General features: G+C 54.4%; 1 protein-coding gene across 1 annotated transcript in view; it reads left to right on the forward strand.

Annotated features, from left to right (window-relative positions):
• Nucleotides 1–997: 997 nt before the first annotated feature.
• EFHD1 (EF-hand domain family member D1) overlaps nt 998–18,184 on the forward strand; it is a 38,413-nt gene continuing 21,226 nt past the window's right edge. Inside the window, exon 1 of the mRNA XM_065880801.1 lies at nt 998–1,359. Within this exon, the coding sequence (XP_065736873.1) occupies nt 1,067–1,359 (293 nt within the window). The 5' untranslated portion in view covers nt 998–1,066. The remainder of the gene's footprint in view (nt 1,360–18,184) is intronic.

The raw sequence follows: 18,184 nt of genomic DNA on the forward strand, positions 1-18,184 counted from the left end.
AAAAACATAACATTTTCCCTAATTAAAAAAAAAAAAAAAATATATATATATATATATATATATATATATCACCTGATATATATATATCACCTGACCCACAGCCAGGTGATGCAGACCTGCCCTGGGTCAGCAGTCCCCGAGGCAGTCAGAACAGAGTGCGTCCCAGTAGGGGCGGATCAGTGTTTACAAGATTCTTCTCGAGGCTTGGCTGACGTAACAGCCATCCTTAGGGCAGTGACGACTGTACTTGTTTTTACCCTCTTGTTAAAAAGGCTGATTTATTTCTTTATTTTCAAGCTTCTTTTTCTTTTCTTTCTTGTGCTTAACAGAAAAAGCCAGAGCCCCCGAAGTGGCGCTGCTGTCTTACCACCAGGAGAGCCACGAGTTTGTCTCCCTTGATTGTTCTTTTTTCGGTTTGCTTATTTGTTTTTAGTATGTTTTGGAAACATTTCTTTTCAGTGAGTGAAATTCAGCTTCCCCTTCCCGGCGCTCCCTGCGGGCGCCTCCCTCACCCAGCCCTTTGCGACCACTGGGTGCCACCCGCAGCCTTGGGGGGCGCGTAGGTGTCATCCGGAGGCGCTCGGCTCCCCCCACCCCCAGTCTGTTCCCCGCCGCGAGCGGCTCCAGTCTGGGCACTTCTGGGGGACGAGAAAGGAACCGCCAGAACGGTACTGAAACTTTTCCCGGTGCCGTTCCCTCGGGGACCACAAGGTCCCTGGGCTCCCTGGGAACGGGCGGCAAAGTCAGAGTTGATCCGAGGGTCCACTCCTCGTCCCGGGAGGCGCTCAGCTCCCGGTTTTGGAGCCCCGGGTAGTGGAGAGCGGGTCGACGTCCCCGGGACGCGCCGACACCTGTGGCCTCTGGCCTCTGGCCGGGCGGTCGGTCCCCGAGCCCCAGCGCCTCCTTAAAGCCGCGGCTCCGCCCCGCCCGCCACCCTCCCCCGCCCCCGCCCACGGTTCCACCCAACCTCCGGGTCCCCGCCGTCTTGGCGAAGTGTCGCAGAGTCGCGAGTCGGCGAGGAACGCGCTGTCAGCCCACTCCCCGCGTCCCCGGATCCACCGCGGCCATGGCCAGCGAGAAGCTGGCGAGCAAGCTGCAGCGGCGACTGCATTGGGAGGAGGTGGACGGCGGGCTTCAGCCTGCGCCCCGAGCCGCCCCAGTCCCCGAGCCCCAGCCGCAGCCATCCGCCTGGGCGCCCACCGCCAGAGCCGACGCCGAGCTGAGCGCGCAGCTGAACCGACGGCTGGACATCAACGAGGGCGCGGCGCGACCCCGCCGCTGCAAGGTCTTCCACCCCTACTCCGAGTTCCCGGAGTTCAGCCGCCGTCTCATCAAGGATCTGGAGAGCATGTTCAAACTGTAAGCTCTCCGCCGCGTCCTGCGCCGTGCGCCCCCGGGGACCCTGAGCCCGGGAGGGAGGGGGAGGTGGCGGTGGGTTGGTCTTTCTGGCTGGGAGTCCCGGGCCCCGCTTGGGGGGGGGGGGACACAGGATGGGATAGTGCAGGGGTTCCAGGGGTGTCTTTAGCATTTAACCCCCAGATCCAGCGCGCCCCGACCGATCCCGGCGCGGTGGGGGGAATCCAGCGGGGCTGGGACACCGAGAGCAGGAGCCGCCGTTCTCTGTGACCCAGGTCAGAGGCTCCCCTCGGGCAGCCGCGCCCGAGTCCGGGGCTCCCGGGTCCGGACGGCGGGTCCCGCCCCCTCTGCGGGCCGGCTCCGAGATTTGCCCAGGGCGCAACTTCTAGGAAACGGAGACGCGCCGCGCCTCACCTGCCAACTTTAACTTTATCTCCCGAGGGAGAAATTAGCCTCGTTGTCCTTTATCTTTTAAAACAAAGGAGGAAACTTATCCTTGGCTGCCGCGCGGGTTGGATGTACCAACAGAGACTGAGAACTGGGAGTTTGTTAAACTCTTCACGAAAGATCAGTACGTTCCTGGAGCGAGCACGTTCAGGGAGCCTCTTGGGAGCGTCGCCTTGGCTGTTGTCCCCCTTCTTGCCTCTTGGGCAGGAGGCGCCCTTCCGGAACCGGACAAGGCAGGTGGCAGCTGGTCCGGCGGGGGCTCATTCCGGTCCTGCCGTGTCAGCCCCATCGGGCGGTGGAGGCAGCGTAGGGAGACCCCCGGTAGTCGGCCTTGGAGCTTGGCAGCTCCCTGGGCCTCAGTTTCTTCATCTAGAGAGTGGGGGAAGTAATCGTCCCTGCCTTTTAAGGCCATAAAGTATTTTGCACACCGTAAGCTCCTAACTGAGCTATTAATATTAGTTCCAGAATTGGGCCAAGACCGGAAAAATGCCTGGGGGAGCGGAGGCCGCCGGCCAGGTCATGCATGGGGCGGTTTAAAACGCGCTTGGAATGTGTTTGTCCTCCCGCGTGGAGGTTCTATTTAAAGGCGCTGACCGGCGCTGTGTGGCGGGAGCCTGGGCCCCTTCCTGAGGCTGGGCTGTTGTCCAGCCCCAGCCCCTAAGCAGAGGTCAGCAGAGGCTGGTACCTGGAGCCTCCGCATCTTCTCTGCTTCCCTGACACCCTGATTTCTGCGTCCCTGGCTTCCAGGCACTGATCTCTGGTGTTAACACCCGATAGGTATAATTTGGGCCATTAAGGAAGGCTGAGTTGAAGCAAAAGAATGCACTGGGGCAGAGACAAAAGTGAATGGTGTGTCACAGCCCCTTTGATTTATTTGGGGTTATGCCTTTCCTGGCATACTGCTCCACCTCTGGCTGCTCCCAGGTCCCAGCACTTCCTCTCAGTCCAGCTGGCTTCAGACAGGGCATCTTGGGGACCTTCTTCTTCCAATCACTTTGGGGTGATTCAGATTTCTTTCATTTATTTTTATTACTATTATTTTTTTCTGCAGAAAAATCGTTGAAAGGATGTTTGTTTGTTTGTTTGTTGGCTGCCTAAGAGTAATAAAGGGAGTCCACACAATCAGAGGGCCTTGGGAGACCAAGCAAGCTGGCGTTGGCGAGGAAACAGATACCGGAAGAGGGTCAAGCTAAAGGGAAGGCAGTGTGTGGTCTGGGGTCCCACAGAGCTGGCAGCCCAGCCTGAGCACGAGACTTCTTCCTCCAGAGCTACTGTGTCAGTCACAAGTCTAGGTTGGGTTTTCTGTCACTTGCAACCAAAATTGGCATAAACAAGAAAGGGATTAATGGGTTCATAAAACTAAAAAAGGAATGGTGTCAGGTATGGCTGGATCAGGGAGTTCAAATGATGTCATCAGAGCTTAATTTCTTTTTCTTAAGCCAGCTTCCTCTCTGTGTTGTCCCCATTCTCAGGTGGCTTATCCCTGGTGGTGGCAGTGTGGCCACAGTAGCTCCAGCAAGTCCAGTGGGAAGAGTAACCACAGCAAAGACCTTACTGTGTGTGTGTCTTTTGTAGCTTTACTATTGCTTCTTACTGGCTCTGAACCAACTGCTGTGGCCAGGGCAGCCCGTTGCTCTGGTTGGCCAGGCCCTACCCCTGCAGAGACTAGCAGGGGGACTGACAGTGGGGCTCTTGCTGAGGAGGGGGGATTTGTGCTGCTCAATGTGAAGGGCCTTCACAGCTCCATCCCGGACCTGACTGTGGGCAGACTCAGGCCTTCAGCCTCCAGTGTCCTGAGGCAGGACTGGCAGCTCCGGTCATCAGGCAGTGGCATCTGAGGCACAAGTAATTGCAAAGAATCCTTCTTGGGGATTTCCCCCCATGTCCTAGAAGACAGGGGAGGCAAGACTGATCCAGTTACAGTCGGCCAAGTGGTGGCTGGAGACACCAGTGTGGCAGGAGGAGCCTCACAGGCGTAGGGTCAGACAGGGCCTAGGACCTGTGACCTTGGGCAAGCTACATGGTCCCTCGAAGCCTTAGTTTCTTGCTGGTAAGAGTACCACCTTCCCATGAGGGGCAGGTAGCTGCTGTGGCTGCCAGGGGCAGGGGCCGCTCGGGGAATGATATTTCCCCCAACAGTGGTTTGGAAAGGCCCCCCCACCCCTTAAACCTAGTATCAATACCCAATTATCTTGGGACTTCCCTGGTGGGCCAGTGGTTGAGATGCTACGCTTCCACTGCAGGGGACACAGGTTCCATCCCTGGTCAGGGAACTAAGGTCCCACATGCTATACAATGCAGCCAAAAAAAAAAAAAGAGACCCAATTATCCATCATGAGTTTCAGGAAGATGGGGCTATAGCCCCCTCATTCCAGGGTCATTAGCTGTGATCAAGGGCAAGTTGCTTAAGCACTTCTGTCTTTTCATCTGTAAAATGGGGGCAACCCTTTCTTTCAAAGGTTTGGTGAGAACTGAGTGAGAGGAGGGGGTGGCCAGTGCCAAGTCAGCATGTGACGTGGAACAGGGGCCTTTTGCTGAAGGCTGTCCCCCCCCTCCCTTGACACCCGGTCCCCCCCGAGCTTCCAGACTCAGCCTCCTCCAGCTGAGCCCGATGGGGTTCCCCTCAGGTGCTTCCACCCAGTTTCCTCACCTGGGAGGCAGCTGACACTTTGCCCTCCCCACCCTACCAGGGTCAGGGACTCCCCAGTCCGGGAGATTTTGTCACTTGGACATCTCTGACACAGCTCTGCTTTTAGTCCTCATCCATCCTCGGTGCCTGGCACGTGGCGGTGACTCTAATTGATGGACAAACCCCTCATCTCATGGAGGGCTCCCTATGGTCGCTAAGTCAGACCAGACCCCCTGCCACCCCCTGGTCTCTCTTCCGTCCTGCTACCCTGAGCTCCCTCCAGGCGGCCAGCTGGCTCCGGGACCCTCTCTGCCGATCTCGCCAGCCCTGGGGGCTGCCTGCACCCACTGCCCTTGCCCAGGCTGCGGTAGGCTGTGGGCCCCCTCCTACCCGGGAAGGCTGCTGTGGGGCTTGGCATTTGGGGATTTGCCACCCGTTGACCTGGCAGTACCACCTGTCCTGTAGCTGGCCCTCCGCAGCTGATGAGCTGATGAGGTCCCAGCTTTGCTCACAGCCCAGCCCAGCTTTTCTGCTGGCCATCTTTCATATTTTCCTCTTCCTGCTGTCCTACTTGACTTTTAAAAAATACGGCATGACTTAAAAAAAATTAAAAAAAAAAACCAAAACTACATCTGGGTAGGTCCTCTTGAAAACCTAATTTTTGCTCACATCCCCCTCCCCACGCACACTCTTGCATCAAAACTTTTCTGAGCACGCTTTGGCCACTCTCTGAGGGCTGGGCAAGCGGATCCCTTTGTGGTGCCTCTTCTTCCTGGAGAAGCCCTGGGCATGCCCACCCCTCCCTGACTCGTCTCCCTGCCCTGTGGGTGTGTCACTCTGCCCTCACCCTGTCCAGTCAGCAGCTGCTCGTTGCCACACATCTGCCCCCAACTGAAATGTGTCTTTTTCTTTTTCCTTTGGTTTTTATGCATAAATTTTTAAAAATCATGTGAGAAATCTCAACTTGTTTTTCATGCTTTCCACATTCTATCCATTGCAGAAGCAGTGTGTGAGTCTGTTAAGAGCATGAACTTGGACCCGGGCTTCCTGGGTTCAGACCCCAACTCTACCACTTGCTACTTGGAAGGTTACTTTGGGCAGGTTACTACTGAAAAGCTCTGTGCCTCGGTTTCCCCTTACGTCAAGTGGGGATAGAAAAGTACCTGCCTTGTGAGTTTATTGTGGGGATTAAATAAATTCATGTATATGAAGCAGTTAGCTCAATGCTTGGCCCATGGTGAGACCAGTAAGTTTCAGGCACTAATTTTCACAGCCATAATTTTGGTGGATGTGCAAACTGTATGTTGTCCTTTTTGTTAAATAATTTACAAACACTTTGCAATGTCTGGTTTCTCCTTTGAAGCTGATTTCACCTGCAGCTTGAGCTGTGGAGTGGGGATGTGGCCGCTTGGTGGGTAATTGGTCCCCCTGGGACTGCCCCCAGGGCTCTGTTGAGGGGACTTACTCGTTCTACTTCTGGGTGAGTGGGTGAGTGTCCTAGGGCTGCTGTGACAAGGAGCACAAGCTGGTGGTTTTAAACAAGAGAGATGTATTCTCTTACCGTTCTGGAGGCTGGACTCTGAAACCAAGGTGTCAGAAGGGCCATGCTTGCTCCAAAGCCTCTAGGGAAGAACCCTTCCATGCCTCTTCTAGCTTCTGATGGTTGCCAGCAATTCTCGGCATCCCTGGCTTGCAAACGCATCGCTCTAGTCCCTGTCTTGACAGTCACGTGGTGTTCTCCCTGTGTGTGTGTGTGTCTTCACATGGCCTTCTTGTAAAGACACTAGTCCTTGGATTTAGGGTCCACCCTAATCCAGTATGACTTCTTTTTTTTTTTTTTGGCCATGCTGCGTGGCTTGCAGGATCTTAGTTCCCTGACCAGGGATCGAACCCGGGCCACGGCAGTGAAAATGCTGAGTCCTGACCGCCAGACCGCCAGGGAATTCCACAGAATGACATTTTAATTCAATTTATTATATCTGCAAAGATCCTATTTCCAAATAGGTCACATTCTGAAGTTCCAGATGGCTGTGAATTTTTGGGGTGGGGGGACCCTCTTCAACCCATTACTGCCCCTGGGCAGAGGTGCTCTGTCTGTCTGCATCATGACATGTCAGAACCTTAACCACTTTAGATTGTTTAGGTGATTTAGGAGGTCTGAGATGTAACCAAAGCCAGAATGATTCCTACCCTCAACAGAAGGGGGATCAGTCTTCTCAAAGCCTAACCCTATTTCAGATGGAGTTGCCATCTAACTACAAAAAACAATACCAATAGAAAACCCCCAACTTGTGCCAGGAGTGCACTTACTTTCAGCAAGAATTTCACTTTTAATCTGTTTCTAGATCCAGATTCTGATGTCGCCTTAGAGTTCACTCAGAACCTGACTCGACCAGAACAAAGTACGCCTGTTCTTTTTGTCCGGGGCTATATAGATTCATGCAGACGCTGCAAAACGTGCTTTGATCTTTTCAATTTGATTTTCCTATTTAAAAGTATTTCACTTAGGGATCTCTTACATTTTCAAGGTTTAAAAAACCCTGGATCCTTTCCAGCCTGTGAACACATCAGCTTCTTGGAGTGGGGGGTCATTTATTTGCCTTTGTACTGTTGGGACCTACTACAAATGAGCCTGGTGTGTTGTAGAAGAGAGAGAATTTTCTAATGAGTGTGGGAAGCCAGAGGCGTCACCAGAGAAAGTTCCCTCTCCGTTTCCAAGAGTGTTACTGGATAGGCTGGGCCAAGAGAATAGTGGCCTGATTTTAAACGAAGAGTGAGAAGGCCCCAGAGAAACTGACTCTACAGTGTGTGTCCAGGGCTGTAATACGAGCTGATGGAGCGGTGAAGGTTAGACAGGAAATTTTAATTACCTTGGGCTTATCCAGAGGCCCCTTTCAAAGGGAGGTAATGAGGGCAGCCACTTAAGGGTGGACCCAAATACAGCGTCTTAAAATGCAGCTGTGATGTTCTTCCAGCATAGTAAAAGCTTGTGTTTCAATGCCCCAGAGAGAGGGTGGGGAGAGGAGCCTTTGGCTGTGGGAAAGTTGTCTTTTTATCAGAATCGGAAATGATGACATCATGGATGCCCTGCCAGGACTTGACTCCCCATCACTGCTGAACCCCGAAAAGGCAGGGCTGCCCTGGAACTCTTCATTTCTCATCTCCCCCACCCCCAGTTTCTTTTTCTCCTCCCTAGACTTTTCTCTGAGGGAGGGAGGAAGGGGTGTGGACTTGGAGGGCTGGGAATTTGCCAAAGGGGTGAAGGGAGCCCCGTTAAGGAGGTTTACTGGGGAGGTGGATCTTTATCTGTATCTTTTGAGTGAATTGCCTTATACACAGGGAAAGGTGGATGGAAGTAACTGGAAGTTAGTTAAGTGATTTTTTTCCCCCTTAGAGAAAGGCGAGGGCTTCTGACTCTCCTGATTGTGTCTTTAGTGCACGGTGACCCACCTTAGAGTTGAAATTCCCTCACCTGCACTGGATTTTGCACATTTGACTGTTCTGCTTGAAGGTGGGGCAGGAGAACCCAGGGCTTGTCTGAATTCCTGGCGGGCAGTCAGCCAGAACCCAGGCCGGCTTCTGTTTAGGGCCTTGGTCTCCGGCAGAAAGACGCTGTAACTGGGAACTATTTCTTAGAGAGGTTTAAGCACTGGTTTTCTTTGCCCAGAGTGTGATGTCGGGGTAGCTGGAAGGAGGTGCCACTGTTTCTGGCAGTTTTATCTTGGCAGAGAGTTTCCTTTCTCCTCATTCCTTGTTCCTTACCTCCTTTCTCTGGGAAGCCTCCTCCACCCTCCTTATTACAGAGCATCACATTTTGTAAGAATTCGAGTGACTTATTAAAATCTTACATAACGCAAAAAAAAAAAAAGTCCTTTTTCCTTTCTCTCTTGCAAAATTAGTTAAGTGCCTAGTTTCAAAGCGTTAAGGCCCAGGGGACTCTGACTTTATTTATACTCTTAGCCCTGTGATACCTCCCCACCCCCCCAGACTAACTAGTAAATAGAAATACCATCTTCCATTGAATTTGAGGGGCTTGGTGGACACGGGCTACATCGTGTGTGGTTTCACGGCGTGGCTGAACCAGTGATCTCTAAGGATGTATCGAATGAATCAGGTCTCAGGCTCTGGAGCTAGTGGCCGCCAGGCCTGTCCGTGACTTGGGGAAAGAGATACTCGGTGTAGGATCCCAGCACACACGCTAGGTTTTACACAGCTTGCTATTATTAGCTTCCTGCTTCATGAATATCTGTGTATCAGGTGCACTCTTGCAGGCTCACACTCTGCATCCTCCCCCTGCTTCTGTGTCCCTTCAGCGTTGGTGACTGAAGGGCTCCCATGGTCCCAAATGCTAGATGGTCCTTGGAAGGCCTACATACAGGGATATCTGAGTTGTTGGAGCGTGGACTGTGCCATCCTGCAGGATGAAACTCTACCTGTGCTCAATGGCCTGCCAAGACACAGACCCAGGTCCCGCACCGAATCCTTCTTTGGTTCCAAGGCCTCACGGACCTTCTGTGACCCTTTCCCAGGGCTCCCGCCCCTGGGCTCCCGTGGCCAGCGCTGTGTGTACATCCGCTAATGTCTGCTCCTGTGATACCATGATGATGATAAGGATGAGCCTCGTTCTCGCCTGCTGTCTATGAGCTGTTCGTTCATTCAGTTTTTTCATTCATTCAGTGAAGCACGTGCCAGGCGCTGGTGTTACACAGAGTGATCTGGAGGGGTCTCTGCCCTCGAGAAGCTCTGGGAACTCTGAACAATGGGCTGGATTTAACACGATGCTGCTTGACAGGGAAGGATGCAAATCCTGGAAAAGCCATCCGCCACCCATGTGTAAGAAACCCCGGGTAGCCTAGCAGACACTGTGAAGACGCTGCATTCGGGGCAGGGGGTCGTGGTCTTTCTGGACAAAGCCAGGGAGGAGCAGCCAGCCAGGACTGGGAAGGGGTTCAGGCCCTCGATGGATCAAAGGCCTTGAGGCCGAGGCTGTTGGAGCCAGAGGATGGAGGCTGAGAGTTTGAAGTCTGGTGGGGATCTGCTCGACCTCAGGGGGCAGAAGGTGGGTCATGAGGGTTCAGTGAAAGGAAGCCACGGCCTTGGTTCAGCGTAGAGAAGAAAGAACTTTCTCATGGTTGGAATTGTTGAGAGATAAAAAGGATGGTCTCAAGGGTGGTGAGCCCCTTTCTCTGAGTTCCATTGGAAGGTGTGGTCTGTCTTCGTGGAGTGAGAGAGTTTTGCAGCAAGGAAGGGTTGGGAGGCTCTTGGAAGGCTGGGGGTTAGGCTGTACGACGGTCAAAGTTCCTTCTGGGCCAGGGTTGGGCCAGCTTGGTCCGTAAAGGGCCAGGTAGTAAATCTATTTTGGCCTTGTGGGCCCTAGGTTCTCTGTTGTCACGGCTCAACCTTGCCACTGTGACTGAAAGTAGCTGCAGACAACACATCAAGGAACCTAAACTAACTGGCGTGGCTGTGTCCGGATAAGACTTGGTGAGCAGAATTTGCCTGCAGGCTATAGTTTGCCGGCCCCTATTCTAGGCAACTGCTTTGGAATCTTCTGAATCCCGAGCCCTGTGAGTCGTCGGTGGTCTTGCTCACCCCTCCCTTTCCTCACTTCTCGGCCTTTCTCCCTGTCAGTGGCCTGTGGTTTCACTGGCTGGGGCAGACCTGGAGCCCCCAGGGGAAGAAGAGGCAGAAGCAGAAGTGGATGGCAGAGGGATCCCAGAGCTCTAGGACCCCAGAGTTGCTTCTGGAAGATTATTGCTTAAGTAGGAGCAACATATGTATCTGCTTCTCCTGCCACCTAAGAGGGCCGGGCAGCTGGTGCCCTGCAGCTGGGATCCCTGGGTGACACTCTGCACCCTGGAAGGGCTGCCTTGGTGTTACTTCCTCTGAGAGTTGGTCCAAGGTGTGTTTGAGCCGGGCTGTGGTCAGGAAGGGCTTAGGGACTTCCCTGGCGGTCCAGTGGTTAGGACTCTGTGCTTCCACTGCAGAGGGCAAGGGTTTGATCCTTGGTCTGGGAACTAAGATCCCACAAGCTGCGTGCTTAGGCCAAACAAACAAAAAAAAAAAAACAGCAAAAAAAAGCAAAGAACAAAAGCCCTCCAGGTGTAAAGGAAAACGAAAACTAACTTGGTTGCACAGAGACCTCGGCCTTGGGTGTCTGCCTCCTTGAGCCCCGTGGCTAAAGCAGGTGTTCTTCATCTCAAGTCTTTGGACCCTCCCCCTTCTCCCTAGCCCCCCTTCCAACCTCCCTTATTCCCTTTATCATCTTGAGTCGAGTGCCTCTGATTCCCTCTCCTTTTAGAAGGGTCTCCAGGTGGAGAGGCGGGAGTGCGTGTAGCCAGCGCCATCTTTGGTGCGCGTCACCTGCACTGATGGCTCTCATTCCTTTCAGTGCCTGCCTGATGTTCTGCTGCTAATGGCCCTTCTCTCAGTGTGGAGGCCTTTGTACAAGTCGTGGGTGGGTGGGTGTGTGTGTTGGGGGGTGTCCAGGCCTGGTTTTATTTTCTTTCAGTCTCCACCTAGCTGCCCCCCGTGTTGCTGAATAAAGGTAAATTCTTTGATTTTGGAGGCGAGGACTGCGTGGTCTGTCTCCACACAAGGCTGCCTCTGGCTGACACGATGTCCTTAGCGCTCTGCCAGCTCAGATCAGGTTTGCAGGAAGTAGAAGGATGTCGTTCAGGACTTATAAACTGTCACATGCCTAAGGCCGGCCCTGCTGCCCCTTCCTGGTCAGAATGGCAAGGGACCCCAGGGCTGTAGTTGATCCTAGCCTTGGGATTAGGCAACTCCCGGGGCCCCCCAGCCCCACCTGGCAATTCTCACTGAACACTGTGCCTGGGACCATGGTCCCCGGTCATCAACCCTCTACCAACAAGATCTGGCTGCTGACAGGCTCAGCTCTGCGCCCTCAGGGACATGGTGAACTCTGTCTCAGCCTTGGAGAGGTGCTGGCCCCTGATCCTGTGCAGCTCTGTCCATCTTGGCCTCAGTGACAGGGTCTCTGTCCCCCCCCAAATGGTTCATACTCCCCCCACCCTTTCCTACAAGGGCCAGCTTTATCGAGCACAGCCACTGCTAAGAGCCACTGCTTACAGAGCACCTACTGTGCGCAGGCACCGTTCTTGGCATTTACACATCGTAAGCACTGTGAGATGGGTGCTTTTATCATCCCTCATCTTACAGATGGGGACCGTGGGACGAAGTTCAGACTCTTCACGCTGACCCTCAAGGCCGGTCACAGCTGGCTCCTGCATTCTTCTCTCTCGCTGACTGCCCCAGCCCGACCCCATTCTCGCTGGGCTGTTGGCGCTCCACAGTCTCTCTCCCATAACCCCCAATTTCCAATCTGTCCATTATTGTTGATTCTTAGGAGGTTCCCCTCCCCCTCCTCCCAGGTGTTTGCCCTGGGAAAGCAGGGTCGGCTCCTTAAGGTTGAGTGTGGCTGACTTCTTTCTTCCTTCAGTCCCCAGGGCTGGACCCAGGGCCACAGGCAGGGCAGGGGATCCTTGACCTCTGTAGAGCGGCCTGAGCTCTGCTTCTGGAGCTGCCCTGAGGCCCTAATTACGGCCCCAGTGGAGCTTCCCAGCTCCCAGGGCTGTCAGGAATAGGAGCCTTCGGTGGGGCTGTGCAGTCCCCTCCGGCAGTGCCACCAACCGCGTGACACAGGGCACATGCCTGTAAGTGAGATGCGGAAAAAGGAAAGTGACCACCTTCTCAGGTTGTCCCCAAGATCGCGTGACCACTTGGTGTGCAGTCGCAGCCTTAATTAGGTCACTCCAGTTCCAGCCCCAGGTTCTTTCCACTGAGGGAGCTGCAGGTCCAGGCCCCTAGCAGGGCTGCTGGATTTAAGGTGGTGCCAGCCCAGAGGAAGGACACTGGAAAGGGGCCACCGGCAGGGAAGCTGTGGGTGGAGGCTCTGAAGACCCGGAGGCTGGCAGCCCAGGTGCTTTTCCTTTCTATGTGGAGGGACGGCTGAGTCCCCCCCACGGTCCACTTCCACTGGGCCTGTAGGCCCTGACCTCCCCCTCCCTCAGGGCCTCCCCCTGGCCATTTCCCTCCCTGGCTCCTGGGCTTGGGAGTCGAGGGAGAGTGGGTCACTACCGGGGCTGCACCAGGCCTGACTGGGTCTGGGGGTGGAAACCCCGGGTTGTTTGGGGGCACCCGTCCCCCGAGATCCACAGGGCTCCTGGGGATTCTCAGGCAAACTAGGTTTCCAGAGGCACCTCTGGCTCAGTTTCCCAGCCCATCAGGCCTTTTATAGGAGGTGTTGGGAGCCAAGGGGAGACACCCCATTACTACAGCAAAGAACCGCCCTTGCTCATTTCGACACCCCTGATTCAGAAGAGCCCTATGGCCTCCCCATCGCCTCCATCAGGGTGTGCTCAGGGCGGGCGTCCCCTGGGATGCCCTTCTCCCCCTCCTTCCTGGATGGATGCCAGTAACTCTAAATTCCCAGATCCACTTGCTCCATTCCCTGTTCCCAAGTGAGTCCCCAGCCGCCTGTACTTATCCAAACCCAGCAAAGGTGCCCCGATTTCAAAAGGACCAAGGGGAGACCCCAGGATTAGGGTCCTTCTCTTAATGAGCCAAAACTAAAAAAGTGAACCCTTACTGATGAGCTTACGGCTAAGCTGAGAGTTTACCTGTCTTCCTGTCATCTTGGCAGCAACTGGACAAAGCCCAGAGAGTAACTCGCCCAAGGACACACAGCACAGGATGTCACCGGGGCCTTGAACCAGGGCAGTCTGACCCCAGGAGCTCACTGCCAGCCCCTGCTGCCCTGCCACCTTTCCTTTCTTTATGAACTTCCAGACACCATGTACAGAACTATAGGAGGCTGTGGTTGGGGAGACCCAACTGGTCTCCTGCAGCCTGTAAAGATGTTGGCCTCTTACCAGAAAAAGAAGGATATTTCCCAGGAGTGAGTCCCCGCAGCACTGGCTGTGCACAGGACAGGTGAAGCTGGCGCTCACCTGCACCCAGGGCCGCTCCCAGCTCACCTTCTCTCTGCCTGCATCTCTCCACAGTGAGGACTACTGCATGCCCCCCACTGCTCACTCCACTCTCCCCCACGACTGCCCCCCTAAATCCGTCCCGCACATCAAGCCAAGGGGTCTTTCTGAGACGGCCATCTGATGTCACTTCTCTGCTTCACACTCTCTTTTTGTTTGTTTGTTTTTGGTTTTGTTTTTGCGGTACGCGGGCCTCTCACCGTTGCGGCCTCTCCCGTTGCGGAGCACAGGCTCAGCGGCCATGGCTCACGGGCCCAGCCGCTCCGCGGCATGCGGGATCCTCCCGGACCGGGGCACGAACCCGCGTCCCCTGCATCGGCAGGCGGGCTCTCAACCACCGCGCCACCAGGGAAGCCCCCTGCTTCACACTCTTTGAGGGTTGCCACTCTTACCCGTAAGAAGACACAGCTCTCCCAGAATGCCTTGTGGGAGCTGGCCCCCTACCCCTTCTGGGACATCCCCGCACCTCTGGACTGCACTGGTGACAGGGGCTCCCTCCCAGGGCTCTGCACACTCACTCCTGCCCATGCTCTGGCCTTATCACAGCTCAACTGTCTGTACATCTGCCTCCCCGCTGGGACTGGTCTTTGTGCTTTTCTTCTGCTCTGGAGAGGCCCCAGGTAGATGTGAGCCAGGTGACTCGAAGAGCTAGGCGTTCATCCCACAAAGGCGGCTGGGAGCAGCCTGATTGGAAATCGGACTCTGGGCTCAAAAGCTTTTGTACTTAATTCCTCAGGGTCCCCCTTCCTCACACCCTGCTTTCTTTTACTTTGTATGTAGTTGTAACACACTTGGAGATGTGGCTTCTCAGTCTGCAGCAAATCAGAAGGAAGGGAGGGAGGGAGGGAGGAGGGGAGGGAGGGATAAAGGGAGGGAGAGAGGGAGGGAGAGAGGGAGGAAAGAAAGGGCAGATAATTGGACAGCTAAGGGGGACCTACACAAAAGACAGGAAACCAGGACCTCAGAGAAGGGGCAGGCAGCGAAGCACGGAGGAACGACAGCCCTATGGGCTCGGGGGACCCTGAGGCTCATCTGGATGGGCACAGCTAGGGGCACCCACGGGAGAAGCAGGAAAGCCCCAGGAAGGGCTGCCTGCTCTGGGGATAGTCTGGCACAGCACCCTTCTCCTACTTGAAAGAGCCTGGGCCACACGGGGAATCTTGTGAAAATGCAGGTTCTGATTCAGCAGGTCTGGGAGGGGACCTGGAATTCTGCCTTTCGAATAATCCTGGATGACCGTGGTGCTGCTGGTCCGGGGACCACACTTTGAGTGGCTGCCAGAGCCAGCCTGTCTGAAAAGGCAGTGCATGTTTCCCATACAAGGCCTTTCTGGAGACAAGCCGGTGTGTTCCCATGTTCTGGGTCTCTGGGGTGCAGGCGGTTCCCCCCAGCACTAAGAGTAAGGCATTTTCTGGGGCAATCCTCCTGAGAACCCCCGTACCTCCTGGGGATCCCTGGGGAGTTTCTGATGGCTGAGTTTCAGGCAGACAAAGGCTGCCCTGCTTCTTTCTTCCTTGATAGCAGGATTATTCTGGGCAGGTGAAAACCAAGAAAACCCAGGGGCTCTGCACAGTGGAGCTGAGAGAGCAAGCCATTCATGGACCAGAACGGGGCGGACATTGGAAACCAGCCCCTGAGCCCTTGCTGCTGTCTCCTTACTGGCAGGCCTTCGGTGGGGCGAGGATTAAGGGTCACCTGGGCCCCTCTGGCCGGGCCACGGGCTTTCCCAGGTCGTAGGCACTCAGGGTGGTGGGCCCAGTGTTCAGGGATCTCAGCCCATCCTGCCTCAATCCACCCCATTCCCCTGACCAGTGATGACCCCAATCAGTTGAGTTGGGAAGCCTTTTCAGGTGAGCCCTTGGAAGACAGATGTGATGCTCTCATACAGGACAGGCGGGGCGATGAGAGTCGCTCATCAAGGGCTTCCTGGAAATTCAGCCGAAGGGGCCACAGCAGCCTGTGGATTCGGGTTTCCCCCAGAATGCTAAAGATGGTAGAGGCTGTTTGAGGCCAGTGGGTGTGGGCAGCTCATCAGAGCAGCAGCCCTGGAAGTTGTCTGCTTCCTCTTCACAGCTGCAGACAGGTCCTACTTTTAAATATAGCTCCCTCCCATTGCTTGCTTACTGGGTGCCGGGGGCCAGTGCTGGCGTGTTATCTCCTGTTGGCCCGTCTACAGCTCTGCAAGGCGCAGACAGCTCAGTTAGAGTCAGCCTGCAGTGGGCTCGGCAGCCCGTCTCTCCCAAATGAATGGCAGGGCTGGCTTTGCACCCAGGCCTGTGTCTGCGGGGCCATATGCAGTGCCGATGGAACTGCAATCTCCCCCTAACAGATCCTGGAGATTAGGAAGATGAAGGGAATGAGGACATTTAAAAAAAAAAAACATGGAAAAAGCTCATCAATCCAGAGGAGGGCTAGAAAGAAGCCTTAGGAGACAAACAAGGATGCGGGGTCTTAGAGTTGTGAGTGAGGTTTCTTGGTTTTTGATTTTTTAATATCCTGGACTGCCTTTAATAAGAAAAATCTTGGTTAAAATTTAAATTATAGAAGAAAACTGGTACAGGGAGCTAAGATGTTGGTAGAGGGAGGAGCCAGGGGCTTAAGGGAGCCCCAATGAGCCTGCAAGCATTTGAAAGATATAAAGTACTGGGAGGCGGGGAGAGGAAGTGTTTTGATGGTTTGAAACGGGGGGAGTGACGCAGCTTAGGCCGGCTTTGTAGGAGAAGGAGAGCCCGAGATGAGCCTAGGGCTGGGGCTCTCTCCCCGACTCCCCTGGGGCCTGGTCCCAGCCTAGTGGGTGGCTCTGCCTGCTGAGCAGTGCAGGTGGGCCCCACCTGGGCAGGTTCTTCTAGGTGTTGCTCCCTTTCCATGGGGCCGGATTCCAAACTGCAAGGAACGTGATGGAATTTTCCTGGAGGGACTGGAAGCAGAGGAGGTTTCCAGAATGAGGAAAACAAATCCGACTGCATTCACGGGCCCAGAAGTTTGGCGTAAGGTCACCTGTTCGCAGATGGCCTTGTCTCAGGGGGTCCTCACACTGCAGTTACTTGAGGAGAGGGGCTCTGAGCAGGTTGAGGGTGAGTGCTTTGCGCCTGGTCCAGCCTTGGGGGCCTCTGCTAGGGGTCCTCACCTCCAGCTTCCTTCGAGCGCACCCACGGTGGAATGCGTTGCTGAAGTTGTCCCACAGCTTTCAGAAGGGCCTTTATCCATTTAACACCCTGCTTCCCCAGGGCACCTGTCTGCCTCAGCTTTGACTGGCTTGTCTCTGTCAACTGTCACTGGAGGGGCCACGTTGGCATCCTGTAAGGACTGACCTGCTATCAAACCTACATCTGGTGGCAGTGTTGCCCAGCCCTGCGGTCGGGCTGTGGGCTTGGGCCTCAAGTGGCGATAACCGGGGCTAACCTCGCTGGGCCTAGTGACCTTCGGTTGGTTGACCTAGGTGGGCTTGGTTTCTTCGTCAGCCTGACAGTGTGACGTTCCTTAAAGGAGTGTTGGAGGGTTAAAGCCGATCAAATCTATTTGAAGGGCTGTGTTGGTGAGACTGTTTCTTCAGATGTTTGTGAGACGTCGGTAGTCTCTCGGGCAAAAATGAATAATTTTGCGTATGTGGGCAGCTGGCGATACCGCACTCCGAGACCAGAATCAGAATCTACACACGTATGGGACTCAGCAGCGTGACTCCTATTATTTCTGCCAAAGTCATCAGATATAAATTGTAAAATGTGTGACTCGCACAGTTAACTAGCAGTCTGTTTGCTGGGACATAGTGTGTGCGCTCTATCCATCCCCTGGCTCCCCACTGAGTTAAGGGGCACATAGTATAAGCTTAGTTCATGGTCATTCCTGCCTTGCCTGTTCCCACGTGAAGCCAGGCACCCGCCTGAAAGCCCCAGGTTAGTTCTGATCCACAGCAATTGGCTTCACTGCACCCCTCAGCTTTCATGACCTGTCAAATGGGGGGACTCATTACCACCTCACAGCACTGCTGAACTAAATCAGGTGTTTTAGCACAGCACCGGGCACTTAGTGAGCACTCAAAAAACAGTAAACAGGCGGCTATTATGAATTCTTCATGGGACTGTCATAAAGACGAAAGGGTTAGTGTATGAGACAACGTGTTGTGATCTGCAAAGCAGGCTAGTTGTAGTTATTAGGGGCTTTGAATCCCATTGTGTGCGCGGAACGCGTATGGTAGTCGGATGCTTTGAGAGGAGCAGATGAAACAGTAAGTTGATGAGGGGGACCTGGGAGGTTTTTCCTGCCTGTCTGGCATATGCAGGCCCTGAAGGAAGTGGCTGTGGACCAACCCTCGGAGATGGTCACTTTAAAGAGGGAAAGATGCACTTCTGGATTACAAATCCCAGTTCCATGGGGAGGGGCGAGGACACCACTAATGTGGTCAATTTATGGTCTTCCCGGGACTTAACTATGGGCTTGGCTGGTGCTTCGGGCAGGAACAAAGGGACGCAGTCTTTGCTGAGTCCCTGGGAGTCGAGGCAGTGGCTGACTCGTGACCCCTTTCTTTCCTGCCCCTCTTGCCTTGGAGACATCCCCTCTCAGTCCACACACTGGCTTTATTCCTGTGCCAAACTGGTGCTCCCGGCAGGATGCCTGGCCCTTTCTTTCTTTTTTTTCTTTTTAAAATTTATTTATTTATTTTTGGCTGCGTTGGGTCTTGGTTGCTGCGAGCGGGCTTTCTCTAGTTGTGGAGAGCGGGGGCTACTCTTTTTTTTTTTAATTG

This window comes from Phocoena phocoena, chromosome 7, assembly GCF_963924675.1.
Source record: "Phocoena phocoena chromosome 7, mPhoPho1.1, whole genome shotgun sequence".
NCBI classification, from domain to species: domain Eukaryota; kingdom Metazoa; phylum Chordata; class Mammalia; order Artiodactyla; family Phocoenidae; genus Phocoena; species Phocoena phocoena.